Source organism: Hemiscyllium ocellatum, chromosome 4 (assembly GCF_020745735.1).
Source record: "Hemiscyllium ocellatum isolate sHemOce1 chromosome 4, sHemOce1.pat.X.cur, whole genome shotgun sequence".
NCBI classification, from domain to species: domain Eukaryota; kingdom Metazoa; phylum Chordata; class Chondrichthyes; order Orectolobiformes; family Hemiscylliidae; genus Hemiscyllium; species Hemiscyllium ocellatum.
This window is the reverse complement of record NC_083404.1, coordinates 77,979,077-77,998,386: the sequence shown is the minus strand read 5'-3', so window position 1 is coordinate 77,998,386 and position 19,310 is coordinate 77,979,077. Positions and strand designations below refer to the sequence as shown.

Genomic DNA, 19,310 nt, shown 5'->3' with positions numbered 1-19,310 from the left:
CTTTCCTTATCCAGGGACTAAGGTCAGTTTACAGTTAGCAAATGTAGAGCAGTTCATGGGACAAACCTAGTCAATAGAGTTCAGCTACTTTTTACGTCAACCCGTAAACTATCAACAAAGATTGAGTTCTTTCTTTTCACAAATACAGTACAACCTCAGTTATCTGAACCTTGATTATCCAAATGTCAGATTATCCGAACAAGATCTCAAGGTCCCAATGCATGGATAAATTGTGTTCGCTGAACGTTCGATTATCCGAACAAAATACTTCCCGTCTCTGTCGTTCGGATAATCAAGGTTGCTCTATACTGAGAAAACCTATTCTTACAGGAGGTTTTCAAGCTTTGAGTATTGGCAAAGAAAGGAAGAAAAAATAATAACTACAATAAAAAGTGCATAGGAGATTTACTTTTTTTAAAAAAGAATTTTGGTGGGCGGCACGGTGACACAGTGGTTAGCACTGCTGTCTCACAGCGCCAGAGACCCGGGTTCAATTCCCGCCTCAGGCGACTGACTGTGTGGAGTTTGCACGTTCTCCCCGTGTCTGCGTGGGTTTCCTCCAGGTACTCCGGTTTCCTCCCACAGTCCAAAGATGTGCGGGTCAAGTGAATTAGCCATGCTAAATTGCCCGTAGTGTTAGGTAAGGGGTAAATGTAGGGGTATGGGTGGGTTGCGCTTCGGCGGGTCGGTGTGGACTTGTTGGGCCGAAGGACCTGTTTCCACACTGTAAGTAATCTAATCTAATTGCACTTTTTGAAGGAAGATGGGTTTGGTGCAGAAACTTCAAGAATGGAGCAGATAAATGAGTAAATGCAAACATCTAGGAGTTGATGGATGACATCACTATCATTAGCTTCAAAAAAACTGCTCTTTCCAGTTAGATTTCCATTAGCAGCCATTGAATATTACTGTATTTGTACAATAGATGTGAATTAAACCCCATAGTTAGTAATGTATCAGTGTCAATGTCATATAATTCCTACAGTACAGATGGAGGTCATTTTGTCTATTGAGTCTGCTCTGACCCTACAAAGAGCATTCCATCTGAAACCAAACCCCAGCCTATCCCTGTAACGCTGCATTTACCATAGCCACCTAGCCTGCACAATCCTGAAACGCACTCCAGCGCAATTTAGCACAACCAATTAACCTAACTTGTACATCTTTGGACTGTGGGAAGAAACTAGAGAACCCAGTGGAAACCCATGCAGACACGGGGAAAACATGCAAACTACATGCAGTCACCAAAGGCTGGAATCAAACCTGGGTCCCTGGCACTGTAAGGCATCAGTGCTAACCACTGTGCCACTATATCCTTTTATCAATGTAGCATTCTTCAATCAGCCTTTCTGTAAAGTGTGGAGTCTTATTCCTCCACGACTACATTTGTTCTACAATTTAAATTAAAAATAAATAAGCCACCCAGGCCTGATGGGATTTATCCAAGGATTCTCTTGGAAGCCAGGGAGGAAATTGCCGTGCCTTTGGCTTTTATCTTTGTTTTGTCATTGTTTACAGAAATAGTGCCAGAAGACTGGAAGATAGCAAATGTTGTTCCCTTATTCAAGAAGGGGAGTAGAGACAACCCTGAAAATTATAGACCAGTGAGCCTTACTTCGGTTGTGGGTAAAGTGTTGGAAAAGGTTATAAGAGATAGGATTTATAAGCATCTAGAAAGGAATAAGTTGCTTAGAGATAGTCAATACGGTTTTGTGAGGGGTAGGTCATGCCTCACAAACCTTATTGAGTTCTTTGAGAAGGTGACCAAACAGGTGAATGAGGGTAAAGCGGTTGATATGGTGAATACAGATTTCAGTAAGGCATTTGATAAGGTTCCCATAGTAGGCTTTTGCACAAAATATGGAGGCATGGGATTGAGGGTGATTTAATAGTTGGATCAGAAATTAGCTAGCTGAAGGAAGACAGATGGTGGTCATTGATGGGAAATATTCATCGTGGAGTTCAGTTACTAGTGGTGGACCGCAAGGATCTGTTTTGGGTCCATTGCTGTTTGTCATTTTTATAAATGACCTGGATGAGGGCGTAGAAGGATGGATTAGTAAATTTGCAGATGACATTAAGGTCGGTGGAATTGTGGAGAGTGGACTAACAGGAATGCAGAGTGCTCGAATAATGGTAAGATTCTTGGTAGTGTAGATAAGCAGAGAGCTCTCGGTGTCCATGTGCATAGATTCATGAAAGTTGTCATCGGGATTGATAGGGTTGTTAAGAGGGCATACAGTGTGTTAGCTTTTATTAGTAGAGAGACTGGGTTTTGGAGCCATGAGGTCATGCTACAAAACTCCAGTTCGGTCACACTTGGAGTATTGCATACAGTTCTGGTCACCACATTATAGGAAGGATGTGGAAAGGGTGCAGAAGAGACTTACTAGGATGTTGCCTGATATGGAGGGAAGATCTTATGAGGAAAGGCTGAGGGACCTAAGGTTGTTTTCATTAGAGAGAAGATTGAGAGGTGACTTAATTGAGACATAAAATATAATCAGAGGGGTAGATAGGGTGGACAGTGAGGGCCATTTTACTCAGATGTTGATGGCTTGCATGAGGGGACATGGTTTTAAATTGAGGGGTGATAGATATAGGGCAGATGTTTATTTACTCAGAGAGTTGTAGGGGCATGGAACACATTGTCTGCAACAGTAGTAGACTTGCCAACTTTAAGGGCATTTAAATGATCATTAGATAGACATATGGATAAGAATGGAATATGGTGGATTAGACAGGCTTCAGATTGATTCCAAAGGTTGGCACAACATCGAGGGCCGAAGGGCCTGTGCTGTGCTGTAATGTTCTATGTTCTGTATTCTATATTCTAAAAGATTAACTTTTTAAAATTTCATTTCCTGTCTGTCTCTTTCCTCTCCCTTAGTCTAACCATTGTCTCCATCTCTATTTATCCTACCTGATTTGACATTGAATTCACCTTCATCCTTAAGTCTTTTATTTGTTTGCCTATCTGGTTACGGAGGGTACTCTGTTCACTTGCGTCCCCCATTGCTGTTACTCTTGCTGTACTGCTGTAAGTCACATTTTCAGCAACTTTGTGTGCAGATATTGTTCAGCTGAAAAACACAGGATCTAACTAATGGCAGCAACTGCTAGCTGCCCTTCTACAGCAAAATCTAATCTAAAGGTACTATCAGTAAATCCACAAATACAGTGATTTCCTATGTAATGATAATACTTACAATTATACATGATATCGGCAATTCAGACATCTTGAGAAATCTATGGAAAATGCAACTCAAAAAGAAAAAAATTCTAAAATAATACACAAAGCAAGAACAAAGTTAATCAAATGGCTAAAGTCTACAACACTCACAGTCGTTTCAGTGAACTCAGATGAGCGAAGGTTCCAGCAGGAATTCTTGATATTTTATTATTATGTAAGAATCTGAGAGATGAATAAGACAAGTTAGCAATAGAAGTAATTAAGTTTGTATCTAGGCATCTCCTTATTGAGTATATTGCATAAAGAAAATAATATTTCTATAAACTAACTGTATTACTTATTATTTCTATTACATTTTCTTTAATCTCTTACTATGCTGTAAAACAAAGATTCCATGCCCACAAGCAAGCTGTTTAGTTTAATCTTAGCTTTTAAATGGCTGAGGATTTAGTGACAAAGTTGACTTTTATGGGTTTTGACTATACAGAAGAATGGTATCTGACAAAGCTCGTGCAGCAAATGTTTTCACAAGTTTAACATGTGCATACCTAATATACCAATCATTATATTAGTAGTTAACAGTACATTAACAATACATTAACAGTATTGTAGGTCCAACTACACCATACTACATCAGGAAACATAGTTCGCTGCCAACCACTTCAGGGCAAATCACATGGCAATAAATGTACTTATGCCAGCATTGCCCACATTTCCTGTACGATTTTTTAAAAAATAGACTGAGCTACCATTCACTGAACAAATGCCAGCCACATTCACTTTTAGCACACTTGTCCCAAAGGTCAGAGGTTCATTTCCACTCTAGGATTTTGGCACATAATTCAGTTTGAAAGTTTAGAATTCTGCATTGTCAGAGTTGTCAACCACAATTACCTGTCTTGATGGATATTAAAAGTTCTTTGGCCTATCCAAAGAAAAGCATATATCCCCCTAGTGACTTTGCCAACACAAACAAAAATGGGATAGGTGTAATGTAAGCATTTGTCTACTTAATAGCAATGGTTTCATTTCAAATTGATTCATTATTTATTTAGCGTTTGGAATATTTCTGAGTCACAATGAGAAGTACTATTCAAAAATAATTTCTTTTTGTTAGCACATTGTATATCTAAACTGATAATCTCCTATCCTCTCATGTAACATACTATGCTTTCTATCCAATTTGAGGATTAGGGTATGTTCTGACAGACTAATCTCATCTGAAAGACAATTATTGGTGCCTGATTGGGAATCCAATGTGAAATTTCTAATTCAATTGAAAGATCAGTTTGAGATCATCTTCAAATTCATACAATCAATGGATAAGTGACAAGATTCCATTTATGACCATTTAATTCTCATCTAGCTCTCGTTTATGTACCTATGTATTCTTTTAACCTCATACTATTGTTAGGGAACATGAAATTCTGACTGGTTTTGTGGCAATCCACATCTCCATTCCATCAATTGAACTCAAATGTAAAAAGGTGAGATGTTTGTGAATATCTGTGATTAATATATGCACTATTCACGACATTGACATAAGTACAAGAACACACAAAGAAAATTGAGATCAGGATAGGCTATTCAGCCCCTCAAACCTGCTCTGCTATTTTTGAAGATTGTGGTTGATCTGATTGTGACCTCAACTATCTGTACTCATACCCATTGACTCCCTTATTGATCAAAAACCTATTCATTATAGCCCTGACTACATTCAAACAACTAGCTTCCACTGCTCCCCACGAAGAGAATCTTACAAACTAAAGACCTCTGAGAAGACAAGAACATCATCATCTCACTCCTAAATGAGAACTTCTTCTCCAATTTCTAAACTGTATTTCTTAAATTTAGTCTCCCCAAATAGGAAAAAAACCACCCGGTGTCCACCCTGTCAATTCCCTTCAGGATCTTATAGGATTCAATAAGATCACCTATCTTTCTTCTAAATTCTCATGTGTGTAGGCATAACCTGTTCAAACTTTCTCCTCCGATAAGCCCTTCATCCCAAAAAAACATTGAATGCACCTTCTCAGAAGGTCTGAAGTATGGAAGCAGGCCATTCAGCTCTTCAAGTAACACCACCCCTCTGATCTGCATCCCATCCAGACCCAACTCCCTACCCTGTAACCCTGAATTTCCCATGGCTACTCCACTTAGCCTGCACATCCATGCATGGCCAATCCACCTAACCTGCACATCTTTGGACTGTGGGAGGAAACCAGGGCACCCAAAGGAAACCCATGCAAACACAGGGAGAACATACAAATTCTACACACTCGCCCTAGGTTGGAATTGAATACAGGTTCCTGGATCTGTGAGGGAGCAATGCTAACCAGTGAGTCACCATGCTGCCTTAGTGTAATTATACATTTTGCTTCAAATAAGGAGACTGATACTCTATTCCAGGTAGAGTCTCACCAAGATTTTACACAGCTCAGTAAATCTTTCCCAAATTAATATTGCATTTTATTTTCAATAAATATCAATATTTCATGTCACTTTCCATCATTTGTTCCACTTGGGCACCCAGTTCTGAATTATCCCTCTATTCAAATAATATACATGTCAACATGGACAAGTTTACATTTTCCCACATTATTCTACATTTGCCATTTCTTTGTCCGCTCACATAACCCATATAAATTCTCTTGAAGACTCTTTATGTCCATCTGACAACTCACTGTCCACCTGTCTTTGAGTCATCAGCAAAGTAAAGAAAAAATAACCATCTTATATGTAGCACCTCAAGCCAGCTTTAAGACCCTTTCAACCAATTTATTGATTTTCAAAGATGGTTGTAATTGTCCTAACTGTACTGTTTTAATCATTAGAAACCAGATTAAAACAATTGCATCTGTGATTGTTGTCAGAAACTCATTTCATATCTCTATTTTATTCACCCATGATTAACATATTTGCATGTGGACATATATTCTTGTCCTTGAACTGATTCACTCAATTTTAATAACTAGCTGAATGCTTTTGTATAGCAAAAAACGAAAGAAGATTTTTTATTTCTCACATACATGTTCTGGAGGTTAACTTAACAAAACAAGCCTCACTCACTTGATTCACTGATACATACAAAATTAGATACAACTTAAAATAAAATAGTGACTATCAAAATAAGAGTTTAACTCAATCTCTATTTTATGGAAGTTGAATGCTTTTTAATTGAGATGATGTTTTGGTTGGTCTCAAAGTTCTTAAAAAGCAGTGTTTTCTCTGTAGCTACAAAATTTCTTTTAGTCTGGTTTCTCAAGTGAATTTTAAGGTGAAACCAGGTTAGAGTAGAGAGTCCTAAGCTCTCTTTCAATACATTGTAGTTAGTTATTTGGCTGCTTAGCTGACTGTGGCCAAAGGGTATTTGCAGGAATTTCTCATTGGAATTCACTTGAAAACTGGTTTGACTTTCAGCAGCGAGCAAACATTGCTGTCTCGCATGCAGTGTTGAGTCACTGTACAAAATGTCCTGTGGGTCTTCAATAAAAATACAATTGCTGTTTCGCACCTCTTGTATTTCAGTCAGTCAAAGGCAAATCACATATTACAATATTGAACAGACTTTGTTTACATTTTGTCTTTATCCACAGTGAGTCATATCATACAGAATGTCATATTTGTTTTCTCTTGAGATAGAATAGTTTCTGAATCCACAATAGACATTTGGTGATGCTCAGAAATAACTTGACTTTCTATCTTTCAAAATGTAGAATTTAGAATATTGTTTTAAAGATTTGTATTATTGTCATGCCTGTACTTGGTGTGATGTGTATCAAGTATTATAAACAATAACTTATGAAAACACTGTAACAGGCTGACTAAAAATATGTTGATGGAACTGAATCAACTGGTGAGAAGGTGAATATTGCATCTTGCAGCATAAATTTGTCCATGCTGTAAAACGTTGTATTTTAGCCCGTATTATTGGGATCAGACATCAGCAATTGGGGTGAACTAAAGTTTTGAAGCTAAATTAAAAATTAAATCCTAAATTCTACTGATTCTTACTATTTTAGCTTCTCATATTTCACTTGGGGTTACACAATCCGGACTGATCATCCATCTCTATCTCCTGTCATTCACCTACTCCCCTTTCAATACTGCATGTTTAAATTGCTGGCCACCATGTCTTTTCATCCAGTGTTAAGCCTTCTTCATTTGCTTCTTCCTGGAGATGCCATCTCCATTACTTATTGCTTCACATTTCCTCTTTTTCTCTGCAACAGAAGGCCATACATTTCAATCTCTTCTCGAGTACTTTCTTCACTACTCCCACAATGTTCACTGACCTTGTGATATCCCAGTTACTAATTTTCTCACAACACCAGGTTATAGTCCAACAGGTTTAATTGGAAGCACACAAGCTTTCGGAGTGACGCTCCTTCATCAGGTGATTGTGGAGGGCACCATAACCTGGTGTTGTGAGATTTTTAACTTTGTACACCCCAGTCCAACGCCGGCATCTCCAAATCATGACTAATTTTCTCCTTTTTCACTACTGCACATACCTGCATCACAGTAGTATCCAATTGTTCCTCTTTTCTTGCTGTTATCCAAGTTTCTGCACTACCATAACCAGGCTGCACTTAAAATGATCTTATAGATTCTTTCTTTCAGTGTCAGCAATACTATTCTATCATATTACATCCCATAAAACCTCTTCCAATTACTCCAACCAAATCTAAATCATTTTTTAAATTTCAATTCCACATTTTTATCTTCTAATGTCACTAACCACAGCTACTTGAAACTAGTTACTTTTTCTCTAACCTTTACACCCAAGTTCTAAATTCCATCGAATAAAAACAAAACTTACTGGATAGATGCTCATTAGGAAACATCCTTAGAGAGGACCGAGGGATTGAAGTCTTTAGCATAAATCCTATGTCCAAACCTTACATTCTTATCTCTGCTACATGTTAATCAGCAAGTCTTAACTATATCTGTCCTAGTTTAATTAAAAGTACAGTGAAAATATTATAGCTTCAGACCGTAATGGTATTTTATTGAAAATTAGAGTTGAGTGGAATTTAGGTCTTTTGCATATGAGGTTTTCCTTTATTGTGTCATTGTTTACTGTACATATATAAAACTCAGTATAAAATTCACAAAATATCCTGGATACAGAATCAAGAGCATGAACAGATCACTCTTCCGTGAGCATTACAAAGCTATTAATCCCCTGTTTTCTAGAATCTTTGAAAGAAAATGCAGAAAGGTTGGCATGTCTGTTAATTTACTTTGGCAATATTTCAACTGTGTACACTGGGAGTGGATGGGCTAGTCAGAACCTATGTCTATCAAATATTTTGAATCATTATCCAATCAGTTAACTCCAAGTATATTATGCTAACTTTTACAAAATTATTGTATTTGTGGACTGTGCTTTGCCACTTCCAAGCAGAAGCAACTTCCAGCAAAATTAAATCAAAACCCTGAAAATGTATCAATATAGATTAAACTATGAACTCATTTCAATGTAACTAATAGCCATTAGTGTTAAGCTGGAATCCATTGACCATTTTGCAGTTTTATCCTATGGTTATGCTTTACAATTCAGCAAGTTTGCCACTTAGATCCTTGTCAGTGCTGTGTTGCCGATTCCAGCTGAGATGGTCGTTATGCTGTTACAATTGCTAGCAGCGTCTATGGACTTTTGGGAACAAGGTCATCTAAGGCTCTCATTCATTTGCTGGAATGGTATTTGCATATTTCGGGGAGAAAAAGAAAAATGTTGGCTAGGATGATCTATGCAGTTAAATAGCAAACAAAAAGGATTGTCAGAGATGGTCCTTGCAGAAATCGGAGTTAAATTTCAATCCTTGTTCTTGTGGTCTAATTGACTGCAGTATTTTTCAGGAGTAGTGCTCTACAATGCAATTGAAACTCTTTATTTATGCTATTCTTGTTGGGTTTGGACAAAGGATATGCACCAAAAATTTCTATTCCTTACTCCTCTCGAAAGATATTTGCTATGATGTTGTTAACACTGAAACTAACTCAGGAATGATGAAGGGCTCCTGCCCGAAATGTCGATTTTCCTGGTCCTCGAATGCTGCCTGGCCTACTGTGTTTTTCCAGCACCACTCTAATCTATATCGGTAAGTTAACCTGTCCAACTAAGTTAAATTTTCTGAAGTGTGCTCTTCATGTCGTTAAATCACAATGAAAATTGAGCTTTGTTTGCAATTTTCTTCTGCAATCTCATGATGAATTTCAGGGTGAATTTGGTGGAAGCTTTCCAGAGCTTGGATGTGATACCACTAGCACCCAAGACTCTGTCCCAGGCAACAGTGTGGTAAGGAAAGTGACCTGCAAGTGTTTGATTCAAATCTTCTAGATTTTAGCCCACATAAGTTAGTTCCTTCAGTAAGAATATTAGAAAGAAAACTAGTCCAAGTACTTTAAATCATGTGTTTATTTGAACAGTTGAAATATTATTTTTGAAGGATATAAAGATATCATGCTAATTGAAAACCAAGCTAAGACAAAATAATCACAATGCAAGGACAAAAAAAAGCGTGATCTTACTATCATCCCTTTGCTTTGATACCATTTCTGTTGAGTTTCAATAGCTTCTAAATTTAAAACATGGACACACCAAATATGTTGCTTTTTAGCTTTGTCATAAGTTGTTTATTTCCAGCTCTTTTTTGGAATTCATTCATCCGAGGAGCAGGAGAATCGATGTTTCAGGCAAAAGCCCTTCATCAGGAATGAGACTGTGAGCCAAGGGTGCGGTGCGATAAATTGGGGGGGGGGAGAACTAGGGGAAAGGTAGTTGATAGTGCGATAGGTAAATATACATGGGGGTAATGGTGATCGTTTGGAGAGGAGGGTGGAGCGGATAGGTGAGAAGGAAGATGGACAGGTAGAACAGGTCATGAGGGCTGTGCCAATTTGAAAGATTAGAATGGGGATAAGGTGGGGAGAGGGGAAATGAGGAAACTGGTGAAATCCACGTTGATGCCTTGGGGTAGGAGGGTACCGAAGTGGAAGAAGAGGCACTCTTCCTCCAGGCGTCGGGTGGTTAAGGAGTGGCGATGGCGGAGGCCCAGGACCTCCATGTCCTTGGTGGAGTGCAAGGGGGATTTGAAGTGTTCAGCCATGGGGCTCTTGACTCTAATCTCTAGCATCTGTAGTCCTCACTTTCACCAGTTGATTTAAAAAAGGGAGGTCTTACTAAAACTATACAAGACATCAGTCAGACCACACCTGGAAACAATTTTGGTCTCCTTATCCAAGGAAAGATACACTGAAATTAGAGGCAGTCCAGAGAAGGTTCATTAGGCCGATTCTGGTCATGGAGAAATTTTCTTGTAGGTTGAATAGGTTGGGCTCATTAGAGTTTTGAAAAATGAAAGAAAATTTTATTGAATTATATAAAAGATTCTTAAGGGACATGTGATAATAGATGCAGAGAGGTTATTTCCCTTCTGAGAAAATCAAATACTACAAGGCATAATTTCAGATTAAACAATCACACATTTAAAACAGAGCTGTGGAGGATTTTCTTCTGTGAGGGTAGTGAATCTGTTGAATTATTTACTGTAGAGATTTGTCAAAGCTGGTTGGTTAAGTATATTCAAGGTTGAGATTGACAGGTCTTGTCATAAAGGGAACAAGCTTGTCATTCCAATTCTGGGAGCTTCCTGGTGGCATCAACAATCGTCTCATGAATCTCCATCAATAACTTGCACCAACTACAGACCATAATCTTGAGTGCCTGGCTTCAACTCTTGATGTCATAGATGAATCCAAGGAAGGTTTCTACTCCACCCTGATCATTATACTCACCAACATCCCCAGGAAAGATAAAATTATTCTCTTTGGGGACTTCATTGGCAGGACTGGAAAGCACATTCAACTCTGGAATGGAACCATTGGAAAGGAAGGAGTCAAGAACTGCAATTGCAATGGGATTTTCCAGCTCACCAAATGTGCATCAGTCTGGTCATCACCAACACACTGGTACATAATCATCCATGTCATTGTTCGAGCCTGAGACCAAAATAATGTCCTCATTACCTAAGTAATGACCAGTACAGATGATTGCTAGACAGACCACCACCTCATTTGCACCTCAATGTTCATCAAATGCTCAGAAGCATCTTAAGACTTAGAAACAGGTCATAAAACAGCTCAACCTTGATAAGATTCAAGAGCTGAGCAGACTGGTGAATGTCTAACAATATCTTCTCAGAAGTCTTCAAAGTGTCAATTTTAATGGAGTGTAGGAAATCGAGAAAGAGGTGTATCATCTTGTGCTATGAACAAACCATTAACTACAAGACCAGAAACCAGCAAGATTCACTCAATGAGAATGACCACATCATCCAAGTCCTCATCAAAAAGAGGAAAGCACTCCAAGCCTGACAAAACCACATCACCAGCAAGGCAACAATGAGAACTCATCAAAAAGCAAAAGCACAGTTTCAAAGAACAAGAGAAATCACAACCAATGATGGAAAGCTAAGGAGCTGACAAGCGCATTGCCAGACATTTCTTCAATGTCAGGAAATTCGACGTTTCGGGCATAAGCCCTTCTTTAGGAGGGCTGAAGAAGGGCTTATGCCCAAAACGTCGAATTTCCTGTTCCTTGGATGCTGCCTGACCTGCTGCGCTTTTCCAGCAACACATTTTCAGCTCTGATCTCCAGCATCTGCAGACCTCACTTTCTCCTCGAAGATTTTAACCTACTGCGAATCCTCTTGCAAGGATGCCTTTCTTGAAGAAGCTCTCTTCCTCCCTCTACAAGGATTTCAGTGAGTCCCTCTCTCACTGCACACCCCAGGTCATCTCCTCTGCACAGAAGCTCTTCAGCCACGTTCTCAAACAGACTCGCTACCACAGCCACATCTCCTTCCTCAGCACCTGCCTAAGGAACCAACTGATCCCGCACGGACTCTGGACTACATTCCGACCAACAAAATTTGGACCCAACCAGGACAACCTGTACCTACAACAAATTCGAAGCCTCCAACAACAAACCTCCCTGCGGATCCTCCGCTCTACCCTTGCAGCCAGATTCCTGAAGAAGGGCTTATGCCCGAAACGTTGAATTTCCTGTTCCTTGGATGCTGCCTGACCTGCTGCGCTTTTCCAGCAACACATTTTCAGCATTTCTTCAATGTCACCATGGCAACACTCCACGTTGGTTTGAGGCTGAGAGTAAGGATGGAACTCTTCGGAGAGATAGGGAAACCTCAGCCTCCAATGGAGAGAACACTTTTAAGAAATCCTAAAACACAATAGCATCGTTGACAAGAATGGGTTTGAGGAAATCTCCCAACGCCCATCAAAAATGATCTTGTCCTCTCCCATTCAAATGGGAGAGGACAAAGGAAGCATTTCAAAGATTCCACAAGGCTTACTTCAAGAAATATAATATACATGTCAATGATGGGAAACTCTTATTCAGAAGAAATCAATTTGGAAGAAACTCTTGTAAGAAGGGGCACAATTCTTTGAGAACATTCATCAGCAAAAAGCAACACAGAAAAAGAACCAGAGAAAGGAATGCCAAACGTGTCAAGGCCAACAACTCCTCCTAGAAACACTTGCCAAATCTGTGGTCAAAGATGTAGTTCTGGGATTAGGCTCATCAGCATAGAGGTGTTGGGTTGAAAGGATTGTTTCTGTACTGTACTGTTAGATGTTCACACAAGGACCGACTGAACCTATGGCCAGTGACACGGAATTTCCTAGGTGGACAATCATTCATTAGTGAGTGATTACACATGAATCACAAAGTCAAATTTACAGGTTTATTGTGTAATTAACAATCTGACTGTATGATGTGTCTAAAAACATAATAAGAAGAACAAGAGTGGGCCATACGGGCTGTTAAAGCTTTGTTCACCATGCAGTCCAATCTAGATTAATTTGGATTTCAACCACATTTTCCAAACCACTCTCCTTATCCCATTTAATCATAACAGCTCTAAAATCTGTCTGTCACAGACTTGGAAGTGTTGAATGGTGGAGAATTCATAATTCTCTAAGTATGAATACTCCAAACACGCACATGCATTTCTATGAAGTAATTTCTTCTGTTCTCAGTTGTAAATGATCAGCTCTTAGACTGCGACTGTGCTCCCCTGTCCAAGATACCCTCACCAGAGGAAATATCTCACAGCATGCATCCTGTCATACTCCTTCATAATCTGGCACACTTCCATGAGATCATCTCTGATTGCTTAATGATCTATCCAATGGTGTAGCTAAAACTACTTTCACCAGCATTTTCTGACTCTTGTTATTCTTAATTTCCACACAAACTAATTCTACTTTATTGTCTCTTGAGGCTAGAATCTTTCTTAGTAATGACTTCATGTCATCCTTTATTGCCAAAATTATCACTTTGCCTTTTCAATTCTGTTCTGTCTTTCTGAAATACTGGCTATCCTGAAATATTTATTTTGTAACATTTATCAGCTTCAAACCATGTCTCTGTTAATTAAATTTAAACTATTTACCTCTCCTAACATCAGTAATCCCTCTATCTTATTGCAAATTTACATTCAGCCAAAGTTAATAGCATTTGTTTCCCTCTATTCCTTGCAATTACTTTATTCATTGAGGTACAGTTTTTGTTAAACTTTCTATTCCTTCCTCTCTGACTCTGTTTGTCTTTAGCCACATTATCTCAAAGGAAAAAAGAGCCTTCAGTAACTTCATTTTACAAATGTAATATTTGAATGTATTTTGATGTGGACAAATCTATATTGTGAATTGGAAAATAAATGTTGAAAACTGCTTAAATTTATTGATTATTCATGTGCTTTAGAAAAATAATTTTGCGTTTTCTCAATATATTTATACCTGTACAGAGATGTCATAGAGACCCATAGACATGTCCTCTAATTGATGAGCAATAAGTTTACATTAATACTCTGATTTACAAGACAACATCTGATATATAACAGCCTTGAAACACATTGCATTAATCTACAGAGCATACATAGAAATTCAATGTCATTTGACTTTACTTAAAAAAATCATAAATGTGAATCAAATACTATGTTAGTCATTGGGACTCTGGCAAACAACAGGGAAATTACATTTCATTGCCTATAGAAGCTGATTATGGGATCTCATTCACCAGTAATAGAGCTTCACAGATCACTTCGATACAATATGAACAGTCCTTATTTAATGTGATTTGCAGTGTATTTTACTCATAACTTAGACTTCTATAGTGTGTGCTAAATTGTGTGAAATAATTCAGTTCATTTTACAACTTATAACTAGCTTGAATTAGAAATCCATTTTTAAATCTTTATTGCATACAGTTACATTTCCAAGAAAAAAGTATTTTTAATGCTAGAATTTCAGAAGAGGCATTACAGAAGATAAAAACAAAATTTCTAAAAGAGCTAATGGATTGGAACTGTGCTGGGGCCAGTGTTCTGATGAATCAAATAACTTGGACTGCAGAGAAAGCTTTAAACTAATTAGAGGGAAGAAGGTTTGGATGAAAGGCAATGTTGGCTTATAAAGCAAGAGGATATGGCAGCATTATGAGGCAGCTATTTGGGCAACAAAAACCAGGGTTGGAAAAGGAAGTGGTGGAGTGTATAAATATAGAATAAATACAGTAAACAGGGTCAAAGAGGTTAAAAAAAGTCAAAGAGCAAAAAAAATGTCACTGTTCAAGAATGTTAGCATTCTGAAGAAAGGAAATCAATTAACAACACAAATACAGGTTAATATATGTTCCTATGGCCATTATGGAGACATGGTTACAAGGAGATCAAAGCTGGGAATTAAATAAATGTAGTTACGTACTGCTTGAAAGGACTGGCGGAAAGGAAAGAGTGGTGTATTAGCTTTGTTAGTACTGAATAGATTAAGTATGAAAGCAAGACATGATCTTCAATCAGAAGGTAAAGAATCCACATGGACACAGATAAGAAACAACAAGGGAATGAAGGTGCTTGTAGGAGTATCTATAGCATCCCCCCCTCCCCCCCCCACCCGACCCCCCAAACAATTGTGATACTTTTGGAGAGAGAATAAATCAGGAAAAATGGGTGCCATTTAACATAGGCAAACATTAATCATGGGTGAGTTTAATCTGCGTGTAGATTACAAAAGTTAAATTTGCAGAGGTAGCCATGCGGAAGGATTCATAGAGATAATTATGGACAGTTTAATGAAACAACATGTCATGGATCTAAATAGTGAACAGGCTATTTTGGTTCTGGAGATATGTAATGAAACAGGTTTAATAAATTATGTCAGATTAAAATATTCCCTTTGAAATAGTGATCAGAGCATGATAAACTGTAACATTAAGTTTGAGAGGGAGAAACTTGGGTTAGAAACAACTGTGTTAAACTTAAGGGTAATTACAAAGGAATGAGGACAGAGTTAGCAGGATTGGACTGGAATAGGAGGTTGGCAGCAAACATCCTTGAGGAAATATAGAGGATATTTAAGAAAATAGTTTATGGTTCATAGGAAAGACATATCCCAATGAGAAAACAGGATTCTACGAAGGGATTAAGTCAACCATGGTTAACCGGGAAAGTTAAAGATAGCACTGTACACTCAATGCAGCAAAGATTAGTGGTAAACCAGATGGTTGGGAAAGTTTAAACTAATGGGGAGGCTTTAAACTAATGTGGCAGGGGACGGAGAACAGAAGAGAAAACAAGTAGGCAGCGAGGTGGAGACTGGAGACTGTAAGAATTATGAAGATAACATTAATAAAGGGAAGAATAGGCAGAGAGCAGGTGAGCGCAAAAGAACTGGTGGCCTGAAATGCATCTAATTTAATGCAAGGAGTATAGTGTGTAAGGCTGATGAACTTAGGCCTTGGATTGGTGCCTGGGATTATGACATTGTTGCCATCACAGAGACTTGGTTGAAGGAATGGCATGATGATTTGGCAACTAAAATGTTCCAGAATATAGACGCTTCAGACAGGACAGGGAGGGAAGTAAAAGAGGGGGGTGGAGTTGCCTTGCTGATCAAGGATGATATCATGGCTGTGCTAAAGGAGGACACTATGGTGGTCTTGGGTAATGAGGTATTATGGGTGGAGCTGAGAAATAAGAAGGGTGCAGTTACATTATTGGGGCTGTATTACAGGCCTCCCAACAGTGAGCGTGAGGTAGAAGAACAAATAGGTAAACGGATTATGGAAAGATGTAGAGGCAATAGGGTAGTGGTGATGGGAGATTTTAATTTTCCCAACATTGACTGGGATACACTTAGTGTCAGGGGTCTGGATGGAGAAGCATCCAGGAGAGTGTTCTAGAGCAGTTTGTCAATAGTCTGACAAGGGAAGGGGCCATATTGGACCTGGTACTGGGGAGCGAGCCTGGACAAGTGATAGAAGTTGCAGTCGGGGAATTCTTTGGGAACAGTGACCACAATTCTGTAAGTTTTAGAACACTCGTAGATAAAGAGAGTGGTCCTAAGGGAAGAGTACTACACTGGGCCAAGTCCAATTGTATCAAAATTAGGTAGGAGCTGGGAAATGTGGATTGGACACAGCTGTTTGAAGGGAAGTCCACATTTGAGATGTGGGAGACTTTCAAAGATAGGTTAACGGTAGTGCAGGATAGGCATGTCCCGTTGAAGGCAATGGATAGGAAGGGCAAGATTCATGAACCGTGGATGACAGGAGAAATTGTACGACTAGCCAGGAGGAAAAGGGAAGCATATATAAGGTCTAGGCAGCTAAGAACACAACAGTCCCTGGAAGAATATCGGAAGAGTAGGACAAGTCTTAAACAAGGAATCAAGCAGGCTGAAAGGGGTCATGAAAGAGCATTAGCAAGCAGAATTAAGGAACATCCCAAATCATTTTATTCTTATATAAGCAGCAAGTGGGTAACTAGAGAAAGGATTGATGCACTAAACGATAATGAAGGAAGGCTGTGTGCCGAACCTGAGAGAATGGGTGAGATTCTGAATAATTACTTTGCATCATTCTTCACTGAGGAGAGGAACATGATGAATCTTGAGATTAGAGATAGAAGTTTGATTAGTCTGGATCACATTGGCGTAAATAGGGAAGATGTGTCGGGAATGCTAGCGATTATGAAGGTGAACAAATCCCTAGGAATATTTTAGATGGGATCTATCCCAGGTTGCTGAGGGAGGCGAGAGAGGAAATAGCTGGGGCCCTTACAGATATCTTTGTGGCATTCTTAAATACAGGTGAGGTGCCGGAAGATTGGAAGGTTGCTCATGTTGTCCCCCGTACAAGAAGTGTAGTAGGGATATTCCGGGTAACTAGAGACCAGTAAGCCTGACGTTGTGGCAGGGAAGTTGCTGGACAGAGTACTGAGAGATTGGATCTATTCATATTTGGAAAGGAATGAGCTTATCGGTGATAGGCAACATGGTTTTGTGCGGGGAAGAACGTGCCTTACCAACTTAATTGAGTTCTTCGAGGAAGTGACCAAGTTGTTAGATGAAGGAAAGGCTGTTGATATCTGAGTACTGTGTACAGTTCTGGTCACCACATTACCAAAAGGATGTGGACGCTTTGGAGAGGGTGCACAGAAGGTTTACGAGGATGTTGCCTGGTATGGAAGATGCTAGCTATGAAGAGAGGTTGGGTAGGTTAGGTATATTTTCACTAGAAAAAAGGAGATTAAGGGGGGGGACCTGATTGAGGTTTACAAAATCATGAAGGGTATAGACAGAATGGATAGAGACAATCTTTTTCCCAGGGCGAAGGATTCATAACGAGAGGTCATGCTTTCAAGGTGAGAGGTGGGAAGTATAAGGGGGATTCACACTGCAAGTGCTTCACACAGGGGGCGGTGGGCATTTGGAACGCGTTGCCAGCAGAGGTGATAGAGGCAGGCACGGTAGATTCACTTAAGATGCGTCTGGACAGATGCATGAGTAGGTGGGGAGCAGAGGGATACAAATGTTTAGGAATTGACCGACAAGTTTAGACAGTACATTTGGATCGGCTCAGGCTTGGAGGGCCAAAGGGCCTGTTCCTGGGCTGTAAATTTTCTTTGTTCTTTGTTTTCCAGAGAATTTTATTAGACACAGGTATGTTTTCTGTAATAAATCAGAAAGTTTTAAGTAATAAAAATAATAAAATAAACTGTAAAGTGACTTAGATGAAAAGTTTGGCTGTATGGTTGCTAAAGTCACCAAAGATGCCAGAGATACGTAAGAAAGTAAAATATCAAGAAGTGGAGAAGTCTGCAAAAGTATAGACAGCTAAAATGAATGGGAAAGATTTTACAGAGTAATGTGAGGAAATGTGAACTGAATCACTTTGTTGGATAATATCAAAAAAAAAGTATATTATCTAAATAGAGATTGTTGAACTTGGTGTCCCAGAGGAGCCTGCGTGTCCTAGTACAAGAATCAAAAGAGAGTTAGTATGCAGTGACAAGAAGCAATTATGAAGGCAAATGGAATGTTATTGTTTATTGGAAAGGGAATTAAGGATATAAGTTGTGAAGCTTTATCGTAATTGTTATGCATGTTTGTGAGGCCACATCTGGAGTAATATGTACAGTTTGGTTTCCTTATTTGAAAAGAAGGGATAATTGCATTAAAAGCAGTTCAGAGAAAGTTCACTCAACACACTCCTGGGACAAATGCCTTCCCTTGTGAATAAAAGTTGAACTGGTTGTGCCTATAACCATTGAAGTTTAGAAGAAAGAGAAGTGATCTTACCGCAGCATGTAAGATCCTGAGCATGACTGGATAGGGTGGTTACCAAGGTAATGTTCCCTCTTCTGAGGAAACTAAAACTCGGTGACATTGTTTATGGATCCAAGATCTTCCTTTTAAGATAGTGATGAGAAACTATTTTTACTCTCAGAGAAACTTTAATGGGAATTCCTTTCCCCAAAAAGCAGTGAAGGCTAGGTCTTTGAGTTTATTAAAGGCAGAGTTTGATCTATTTTGATCAAGAGGGAAGATTAAGATGCACAGGAAAGTGAAGATGAGACTAGAACCAGACCAGACATTGTTTTATTGAATGGCACAGCAAACTCAAAGGGCTGAATAGTTTATTCCTGCTCTTAAGTACAGCGGTCTTGTTTCATTTTGCTTTAAATGGCTAAGATGTAATTTTTTCAGTGAAATTCTATGCCAACTTTAACCCAAGTCAGAAACT

The 19,310-nt window shown here is 38.9% G+C and overlaps 1 protein-coding gene across 1 annotated transcript in view; it reads right to left on the bottom strand.

The window, feature by feature from the left end:
• LOC132814373 (peroxidasin homolog) overlaps positions 1 to 19,310 on the bottom strand; it is a 590,104-nt gene that overhangs the window by 257,028 nt on the left and 313,766 nt on the right. The window contains exon 6 of the mRNA XM_060823479.1: positions 3,344 to 3,415. Within this exon, the coding sequence (XP_060679462.1) occupies positions 3,344 to 3,415 (72 nt within the window). The remainder of the gene's footprint in view (positions 1 to 3,343; positions 3,416 to 19,310) is intronic.